The sequence below is a fragment of the Zootoca vivipara genome, chromosome 17 (genome assembly GCF_963506605.1).
Source record: "Zootoca vivipara chromosome 17, rZooViv1.1, whole genome shotgun sequence".
In the NCBI taxonomy this organism is placed as follows: domain Eukaryota; kingdom Metazoa; phylum Chordata; class Lepidosauria; order Squamata; family Lacertidae; genus Zootoca; species Zootoca vivipara.
In genome coordinates, this window is record NC_083292.1 from 37,331,205 (window position 1) to 37,341,438 (window position 10,234).

The 10,234-nt window shown below is 53.1% G+C and overlaps 2 protein-coding genes across 2 annotated transcripts; both read left to right on the top strand.

Moving 5' to 3' along the window:
- The first annotated feature begins 807 nt into the window (after positions 1-807).
- On the top strand, positions 808-2,730 carry LOC118075569 (heat shock 70 kDa protein II-like). Its single transcript, XM_035097623.2, has one exon. The coding sequence runs from the start codon at positions 808-810 to the stop codon at positions 2,728-2,730; it is 1,923 nt and encodes a 640-aa protein (XP_034953514.2).
- A 1,134-nt stretch (positions 2,731-3,864) lies between these two features.
- LOC118075568 (heat shock 70 kDa protein-like) lies at positions 3,865-5,850 on the top strand. Its single transcript, XM_035097622.2, has one exon. It carries the CDS (start codon positions 3,865-3,867, stop codon positions 5,848-5,850), a length of 1,986 nt encoding a protein of 661 aa, XP_034953513.2.
- The last annotated feature ends 4,384 nt before the right edge of the window (positions 5,851-10,234 follow it).

Below are 10,234 nucleotides of genomic sequence, written 5' to 3' on the forward strand. Positions count from 1 at the left end.
TTCCAACAAAACAGAAATTCTAAAATACAGAGATCCATCAAACATTAAAATACAGAAATCCATCAAACATTAAAAGCTTCCCTAAACAGGGCTGCCTTGAGATGCCTTCTAAAGGTCTGGTAATTGTTCTCTTTGACCTCTAGTGGGAGGGCATTCCACAGGGTGGGTGCCACTACCGAGAAGGCCCTCTGCCTGGTTCCCTGTAATTTGGCTTCTCGTAGTGAGGGAACCGCCAGAAGGCCCTCGGAGCTTTAAAAGAGGATTAGAGAAATTCACGGTGGATAAGGCCGCCAATGGCTACTGGTTACTGGAAGCCCGGGGGTGGGAGACTGCTCTTATGCTTGAATCCTGCTTGCTGGCTTCTCACAAGCATCTGGTTGGCCACTGTAAGAACAGGATGCTGGGCTAGATGGCCCATCGGCCGGATCCAGCAGGCTCTTCTTATGTTCTTATGTTCTTAGGGTGTGGTCCAGGCAAGCGGCTTCAGAATTGTCTACTCAACTCCCATTGTGATGTGTGATGGTGATGGTGAAGTCATCAGGATGGGTTTGAAGGTGAGGGTGCCACCCTACTGAGCCCATAAGAAAAAATCCCAACTGCCCAGCTATAGGCAAGGGAGAAGATGCCATCACCCCAAGAAAAAATCTAAGTCCTGGTCAGCCAACTTTTTGGTCTTGAAGAGAGGGGGGAAGGCAAAGCAGACGGACAGAGAGAGAGAGAGAGGCCAGCAAAACTCTCATGGGATCATCTATCCCCCTCCCATTTCTTGGTCAACCTCAACCAAAAAGGAGCCTGACATAAACAACCATGCCTAAGCAGAATGCCCTGGCCATAGGGATTGACCTCGGCACGACCTACTCCTGCGTGGCTGTCTGCCAGCACGACAAAGTGGAGATTATCGCCAACGACCAAGGGAACCGCACAACGCCCAGCTATGTGGCCTTTACCAACAGCGAGCACCTGATTGGGGACCCAGCGAAGAGCCAGGCCTCTCTCAACCCCCAGAACACAGTGTTCGACGCCAAGCGGTTGATTGGCAGGAAATATGAGGACGCCACAGTCCAGGAGGACATCAAGCACTGGCCTTTCACCGTGGTCAACCACGAGGGCAAGCTCAAGGTCCAGGTGTCCCACAAGGGGAAGCAGCGGACCTTCTACCCTGAGGAGATCTCGGCCATGGTATTGGTCAAGATGAAGCAGACAGCCGAGGCCTACCTAGGTTGTTCCATCTCCCAAGCCATTGTCACAGTGCCGGCCTACTTCAACGATGCCCAGCGCCAGGCCACCATCGACGCCGGAGCCATCGCCGGCCTCCAGATCCTGAAGATTATCAATGAGCCAACGGCCGCCGCTATCGCCTATGGCCTCGATGTGAGGAACCAGGAGGCAGGTTGCCGGAACATCCTCATTTTTGACCTGGGCGGGGGCACCTTTGACATCTCCATCCTCTCTGCTGAGGATGGCATCTTTGAGGTGAAAGCCACGTCAGGGGACACTCACTTGGGCGGCGAGGACTTCGACAAGAGGTTGGTGGGCTACCTTGCAGAGGAGTTCCGGAAGAAGTACAGGAAGGACGTCCGCCAGGACAAGAAGGCCATGCAGAGGTTGAAGATTGCGGCCGAGCGCGCCAAGTGCACGCTGAGCTCTTGCAGCAACGCCAGCGTCTCCATCGACTCCCTCTACCAAGGGATTGACTTCCACACGGCCATCACGAGGGCACGTTTTGAGGACCTGTGCTCTGACCTCTTCCGGGCCACCCTGAAGCCCTTGGAGAGGGCTCTGAAAGACGCCAAGATGAGCAAGGGTGACATCAAGGACATTGTGTTGGTTGGGGGCTCCACCCGCATCCCCAAGATCCAGAAGATGCTGAAGGACTTCTTCAACGGGAAGGAGCTGTGCAAGGGCATCAACCCCGATGAAGCGGTGGCTTACGGAGCAGCCATCCAGGCTGCTGTCTTAACAGGCAACCGGACCCCAAAGATGCAGAATGTGTTCCTCCTGGATGTCACCCCTTTGTCTCTGGGGATCAACACCCAAGGCGGGGTCATGGCGACGATCATCAAGCGCAACTCGCCTGTCCCCACGAAGGAGACGATGGAGTTTACCACCACGGAGGACGACCAAGACACCATCTACTTCATGGTGTACGAAGGAGAGAGAGCCCTAACCAAACACAACCACCTCCTGGGCACCTTCACCTTGAAAGGCATCCCTCCGGCCCCCTGCGGGGTCCCCGTCATTGTCGTCACCTTCTCCATCGATGAGAACAACATCCTGACCGTCTCCGCCAAGGACGTGGAGACGGGGAACACCAGCCACCTCACCATCTCAGACACTCAGGGCCACCTCGGCAAAGAGGAGATAGAGAAGATCATTCAGACAGCAGAAGAGTTCAGGGTGAGCGACGTTTCCCAGAAGGAGAAGATTGAGGCCATGAACTCCTTGGAGTCGTGCACCCTCGAACTGAAGAGGGTGGCTGAGGAGCAGGTGCTGGATGTGAAGGCCAAGAGGAGGATGTTGGAGATGTGCAACAGCACCACCTCCTGGCTCGAGGGCAACCCTTTGGCCGAGAAGGTGGAGTGTGAGCAGCGTCAGAAGGACCTGGAAGAAGCGTGGGATTCGATCTGCACCTCCCTCACCCAGAGTGAGAGGGTGGGAGGGACATCTGGGGAAGACCAGAGCGTGGCAATGGAGAAGAATAATGAGGACCCCAAGGACGGGATGGAATGAAATTGCCGAAACTGCCAGAGGGCATTGTTCCACCTACAGGGCACATTAAAAAAGAAATAAGGGTTAAAAGGAAAGGAAGGAAAGTTGTCCTGCCTCTTTGATGCATGCATCCAGAGTTTGCTTTATTTTTGTATCCCACTTTGCTTATTCAAAAAAGGGGGAAAGTACAGTGGAACCTTTTCAAAACGTCGAAAACCCGGAAGTAAATGTTCTAGTTTTTAAGTGTTTTTCGGAAGCCGAACATCCAATTCAGTTGTCGGCTATTGTTCCCGGGGCGCCTGCACCAATCGGAAGCTGCTCCTTGGTTTTCGAACGTTTTGGGAGTCGAACGGACTTCCAAAATGGATTTTAGGTTGAGAACCAAGGTTCCACTGTATCGAAAGCAGCATATGGACAAAAGATGGAGGGAGGTCCATAGTTCAGTTGCTAGAGCACCTGTATTGCATGCAATAGGACCCAAGTGGCATCTCCTGGAAGTGCTCAGAACATCTCCAATTTGAAACCCTAAAGAGCTGCTGCCAGTCAGTGTAGGTAGTTCTGACCTAGATAGATATAAGAAGTAGTCTTATACTAAGATCAGTTCTATATTCAGAACCATAAGAGGGGGGGGTGCTCGTGCTTGGATCCTGCTTGTGGGTTTCCCAGGAAAGGCATCATCCAGTTGGCCAGTGGTCCATCTAGCCCAGCATCCTGTTCTCACAAGGCTCTTGTTGTGTTCTTAAGTTTTCAGAATGTTAGCAGGGAAGTGTCTCGATCATCTTGCCCCAAGGGAGAGAGGTCTAGAATCTCTTGTCCTCACAACCAACCGTGTACTCACCAAAGCATTGCCAGGCATTGGTGGACTGTGTCTCCCTGTCTCCCCAAATATCTCAATGGGCAGGAGGCTGAAACTCAGGTTAAGTATGAAAACATCTGCTGAGGCTCTGAGGCCGAGCTAGTCCCCACAGGGCCTATTGTGACATATGCCATGATGGGGAGACCACCTGTCCTCTTTGGAGAAAATATCAAGGGCAGAGACAGAGGGAATACCTCCCGCAGGAGCCAAGAGCTCTTCCCCCCCACCCGGCTTCCCCAGGGTTGCCAATTTTCCATCTTTGGCAGAAGGGCTGGGGGCCTGGGGGAAAAGGTCCACCGATGGGAGCAGACCTCAGCCTTGAGAAAGTTCAAGACACCAGCAACAGCAGCAATGCCTCCCCGCCACAGTCTACCCCCAGGGTTAAAACAGCAGCGTCCAGAACTCGCCCCAGGGCCCCAGCTGTGGGCATAGACCTGGGCACCACCTACTCCTGTGTGGCAGTCTGCCAGAAGGGAAAGGTGGACGTCCTCGCCAACGACCACAGCAGCCACACCACGCCCAGCTGCGTGGCTTTCACTGAGAAGGAACGCCTGGTCGGGGAGCCAGCCGAGTTGCTGCGGGGCCTTAACCCAGAGAACACCATCTTTGGTGCAAAGCGGCTCATCGGCCGCAGGTATGAAGACCCGTCGGTGCAGTCCGACCTGAACCACTGGCCATTCCGTGTAGCTGCGGGCAGTGGCGGCAAAGCCAAAGTCCACGTGTCGCACAGAGGGATGGAGAAGTCCTTCTACCCGGAGGAAATCTCGGCAATGGTGCTGTCCAAGCTGAAGCAGGTGGCGGAGGCCCACCTGGGCCGCCCAGTCACGCAGGCCGTCATCACCGTCCCGGCATACTTCAACGACGCCCAGCGCCAGGCAACGATTGACGCGGGCGCGATTGCAGGGCTCAAGGTCCTGAGGCTGATCAACGAACCCACGGCGGCTGCCATCGCTTACGGCCTGAATGACAGCAGGCAGTGGAAGGAGAGGAGGAACATCCTCGTATTCGACCTGGGCGGGGGGACCTTTGACGTCTCCATCCTCACTGCCCAGGACGGCGTCTTCGAGGTGTTAGCCACGGCTGGGGACACCCACTTGGGTGGGGAGGATTTTGACCAGCGGCTGGCGAACCAGCTCACCCAGGAGTTCAAGAGGAAACATAAGGAGGACCTCAGCCAGTGCAATAAGGCAAAGCAGAGGCTGAAGGCAGCCTGTGAGAAGGCCAAGCGAGTCCTGAGCTCTAATATCACGGCCATCGTCTCCGTCGACTCCCTCTACAAGGGGGTGGATTTCCACACAACCATCACCAGGGCCAGCTTCGAGGGCCTGTGCTCTGACCTCTTCCAGTCCACCATGGTCTATGTGGAGAGGGCACTGGAGGAGGCTGGCATCAAGAAGACCCAGATTGACGACGTTGTCCTTGTCGGGGGTTCCACCCGCATCCCCATGATCCAGAGGCTCCTCTCACAGTTTTTCGACGGGCAAGACTTGTGCAGGGTCATCAACCCAGATGAGGCAGTGGCCCATGGGGCGGCCATCCAAGCCGCCATCTTGACCGGCCAGCGGTACCAAAGCTTGCAGAACCTGCTCCTGTTGGACGTGACTCCCGTCTCCTTGGGGCTGGAGACGGTGGGAGGCGTGATGGATGTCGTGGTCAAGCGCAACTCTCCGATCCCCACAAAGGAAACCAGGAACTTCTCCACCACGGAGGACAACCAAAACAGCCTCTTCTTGCAAGTCTACGAAGGGGAGCGGACGTTGACCAAACACAACCGGCTCCTCGGAACACTCACGCTGGGCGGGCTCCAACCTGCCCCACGGTGCATGCCGGTAATTGTGGTCACCTTCCACATCGACCACAACAACATTCTCACCGTGACCGCTACGGAGAGGTCTACTGGCAACCAAAACCAGCTGACGATCACAGACACCCGTGGCCGGTTGGACAGAGAGGAGATGGAGCGAATCATCCATGAGGAGGAAGAGTACTGGGCTCAGGAGAAGGCCGAGCAGGAGAAGAACGAAGCCCTGAACTCTTTGGAGGCCAGCACTCTGCAACTGAAGAGGGTGGCTGTCGAGGAGAAGGCTCTGGATGACCGGGCAAAGAGGAGGGTCCTGGAGATGTGCGAGGAGACTGCCGCGTGGATGGAGGGCAACCAGAAAGCCCCGAAGAAGGAATACGAGGAACGGAAGAGGGAACTGGAGGACGTCTGCTATTCCATCATCACGCACTTCAGTTCTGACGGAGGGGATCTGTCACAGATGCAGGGAAGAGGGAAATGCTAGCTCTGGGCCTAGATTGGGGTAGATGGTGAGGCACATTAAAAGGAGGAGAAAGTGGATGGGTGGGTGGAGATGTTTCTGCTTCTTGGGAGTGTAAAGAGTGTGGTGCTGCAGCAAAGCGTTGCAGCATATCCATCACCCTCCACCCCGCCCCCAACATTCCGGGACATAAGTTCTGCTAAGGAATCCTTGGAATGTAAGGAGCCTGCTGGATCAGGCCAGTGGCCCATCTAGTCCAGCATCCTGCTCTCAAAAGTGGTCAACCAGCAAGCAGGATCTGAGCACAAGAGCCCTCTCCCCTCCTGTGGTTTCCAGCAACTGGTATTCAGAAGTGTTGCTGCCTCCTTTTCCCCCCTTTTTTATTTTTTAAAAGGGGTGCTGCAGAATTGCTTCCAGAAACCCTTCAACTCTCCCCTGTTTCCTAGCACAGCTTCAATTTCCTATAATTCTTTTGAGGTGCGTGTAGAAGTTTCTGGTCTCATTCGCTCGCCTTCTCTTCAGACTCTCCATGACATTCAGAATGTGTGGCCGGGTAGGGCTGCTCAACAGGCTTGCAGGCTAGAAACTTTGTCTCCTTTGGGTTGATTGGGCTGTGGCAGGAGACGAGAGAGACAGGGAAAGGGTTCACCTCCCCCCTTTGCTCTCAAGCTGGCTGTTTTGCCGAGGGGGAAATTGCCCCAACCATGGCCACCGCGATCTAATGATATTTAGCAAAGTGATAGTAATGGGCTAATTGCTCGGAAAATGTGAATTAGCCGGGCTGCTGTGGATTCCGTATCAAACGTTATCTTTCAGTGTTTCCCCTTCAAGGCTGCTCTGAAACACATTCTGGGGGTGTAATTTGGGATAAGGGTCTTAGCTCATTGGTAGAGCATCTGCTTTGCATGCAGAAGGTCTCTGGTTCAATTCCCGACGGTGTCTCCAGGGAGCATTTGGAGAGATTCCTTTGTCTGAAACCCTGGACAGCCGCGGTCAGCCAGTGTCAGCACTACTGAGAGATCTGGACTCGGTATATAAGGCATGCTGCTACCGTAGTTAAATCAGCCCTTTGTTGAGAACAATGAGGACTAGAAAACTCAGCTAGTGCAGAATTCAGCCGCCAGGTTGCTCACTGGGGCAAGACAGTTTGAGCATCTTACACTGATCCTGGCCTGACCGCACTGGCTGACAATTAGTTCCTGGGTCCAATTCAAAGTGCTGGTTTTGACTTAAAAAGGTAAAGGTAAAGGGACCCCTGACCATTAGGTCCTGTCATGGACAACTCTGGGGTTGCGGCGCTCATCTCACTTTACTGGCCGAGGGAGCCGGCGCACAGCTTCAGGGTCATGTGGCCAGCATGACTAAGCCGCTTCTGGCGAACCAGAGCAGTGCATGGAAATGCCGTTTACCTTCCCGCTGGAGCGGTACCTATTTATCTACTTGCACTTTGATGTGCTTTCAAACTGCTAGGTTGGCGGGAGCTGGGACCAAGTATCAGGAGCTCACCCCGTCGTGGGAATTTGAATCGCCGACCTTTTGATCGGCAAGCCCTAGGAGAGTATGATAGGATGTCCCTATTTTCACTGGAGAAATGTAGTAGGGTATGGAGTTATCCGATCCCCAAGCTGTCTGAAGGCAATCTTGTATAAGGAAAGGTTTTTTTAAAATGTTTAATGTTTTATTATGTTTTCATATACAGTGGTACCTCTGGTTAAGAACTTAATTCGTTCCGGATGTCCGTTCTTAACCTGAAACTGTTCTTAACCTGAGGTACCACTTTAGCTAATGGGGACTCCCGCTGCTGCCATGCCGCCGGCACGCAATTTCTGTTCTCATCCTGAAGTAAAGTTCTTAACCCGAGGTACTACTTCCAGGTTAGCGGAGTCTGTAACCTGAAGCATTTGTAACACGAGGTACCACTGTATGTTGGGAGCTGCCCAGAGTGGGCAGTAAAATCAACGTTAACAAATGGGACATTCCTATTTTCATCCAATAAATGTTGGAGGGTATGCAGCACTTAACGGTTGCTTTCACAGCTCTGGAACCTAGCAGTTCCAAAGCAGGCCAGTGCAAGTATATAAATAGGTACCACTGTGGCAGGAAGGTAAACAGCGTTTTCATGCACTCTGGTTTCCATCATGGTGTTCCGTTGCACCAGAAGCGGTTTAGTCCTGCTGGCCACATGACCCGGAAAGCTCTCTGTGGACAAACGCCGGCTCCCTCGGCCTGAAAATGAGATGAGCACCACAACCCCATGGTCGCCTTTGACCGGACTTAACTGTCCAGGGGTCCTTTACCTTTACCTTTATCTTCTGACCCATCCTGGGCTCCGCCCCTCTCGATCTAAAGCTGCCCCTGCCTGCTACTGGTTCCTGCAAACCACTGCCCCTCTGTCCCGAGTCGGACTCCATCCTCTTCCTCTCCCCCCCCCCCCTCACTCGCCAGCATCCTGCCCTGCTTCTGAAATGCTGGACAGCTGCTGCCGGTCCCTCTCCCTGTGCTCTGACTCGGTATAAGACAGAAGCCTACATTTCAGTCTCCTTGCTTTGGGCTGCTAGGGGACTCCAGCGTTGCCACCTCTTCTTCTTGCAAGGTCAGCTCGGAGGAGGGGGCACACATGCCCAGGGCTGGCCCCGATCCCTGGCGCACGCAAGGCTGCTCAGCGAGGAGGAGGAGGGAGCTTGGAGGAGCCAGCAAAGGAGCGGAACGAGCTGGCAACCTCGGCCGCCGTTTCCTATAAGCCGCAAATTATCATGCGTGCCGCTCGCTCCCCGCTGGTAATAGGCTTTAATCACCGCAAAGTCATTTGATTTCCCTGTACCACAATTCGGCTTTAATTAATGGTCACTTACGGGAATGGGAAAGAGGCGGGAGGCTGTGTGCTTAGGGTGGGATCTCCTTTCTCTCCCCCCCCCCCCGCTGCCTCCCTTTTCCCTTCCTCTCCTTTTTGCCGTCGAGAAGATGAATTAACGTTTGGAATGAGCTCAGGCGCAGAGTGCCAGAAATATGGCTGGTTGGAATCCCTCCAGGGGGGGCGGAAACAGCCTGTCCTAATAGCAGGCTTGGCGCATTTTGGGGTGAGGGGGCATAGGATTTTTGGGCTGCCAGCAGAGCTCTGGTACATCTGCCCCAGGCACCGGGTGCGGGTAGGAGAGGAGAGCGCAGAACATGGTCCCCGCTTCAGGATTTAGCATCTGGTGGGTTTAAAAGTCCTCTTTTGTAGCCCTCGCTGCTGCTGTGTGTTCTTTTTTCCTTTTTAGCATGGCTCTGCCTTTGTTTTTAAAAAAGCAAATTTCTAGTCCTCAAAGCTGAGTTCCCTTTGGGGAGGGGGGGGAATGGCATGCTTTTGGTCCAAATACTTGTGTTTTGTTTTGTTTTTAAGTAAGTTTCTCATTCTCATAGCTAAGTTCCTTTTTTCAAAAATGGCCCATCTAGTTCAGCAGGATCTGAGCACAAGATACCAGGTTTCCAGAAACTGCTATTCAGAAGCTGGAGGCAGAGCACAGCCGTCATGGCTAGTAGCCACCGATAGCCCCTCCTCCATGAATTTGCTGAATCCTCTTTCAAAGGTGTCACCCAGAGTGGGTGGAGCAAAACAGCCAGATGGGCGGGGTAAAAATAATAAAATAAATAAAAAATAAAACAAAGCCATCCAAGTTGTTGACTGTCACTGCCTCCTGCAGCAGGAAGTTCCACAGTTCTAAGAATGCTCTGCATGGCAAAAGACAGTCTTTTATCTATCCCGCCGAGTCTTCCAGCATTCAGCTTCTTTGGATATTCTTTGGATAAACCCCTCCTGTATCCACTTTCTCTACGCCAGGCATAATTTTATAAACTTCCATTGGTGACTCGCCGTTTCCCCAAGCTGAAAAGGCCCAAGCACTGCAGCCTCTCTTCATAGGGGCTCACCCAGATGGTTGGGCCTCCCAGGACAGGATGTTTATGGAGGCCAAAGGGAAGGAGAGGGCCTGCTTGGGAGTTACTGGGCCGTGCTGTTGAGTCAACAAGAGGTTAGCTTTATTAAATTCCTCCAGAGGACTGTAACTGGGGACAAGAGAGACATAGATGGATTGGGGGGGATTTGAAGAGTTCCTCCTTTTGAGCTCCATGCATATATATATATATATATATATATATATATATATATATATATATACGTTCTGAGATCTGCTTTCCCCATGAACGTCCGAAGAGCCTGGCTGCAGGATCATAGAATCAGAGAATTGTAGAGTTGGAAGGGACCCCAACGGTCATCTAGGCCAACCTCCTGCAATTTAGGGATCTCAACTAAAGCATCCGTGACAGATGGCCACCCAACCTCTGCTTAATAGCCTCCAAGGAAGGAGAGTCTACAGCTGCCCAAGGGAGACCATTCCACTGTCGAACGGCTCTTAATGCCAGACAGCTC

What these genes read in the sequence shown, in the direction of transcription:
- LOC118075569 (XM_035097623.2), top strand. Translation starts at nt 808, where the DNA reads ATGCCTAAGCAGAATGCCCTGGCCATAGGGATTGACCTCGGCACGACC.
- LOC118075568 (XM_035097622.2), top strand. Translation starts at nt 3,865, where the DNA reads ATGGGAGCAGACCTCAGCCTTGAGAAAGTTCAAGACACCAGCAACAGC.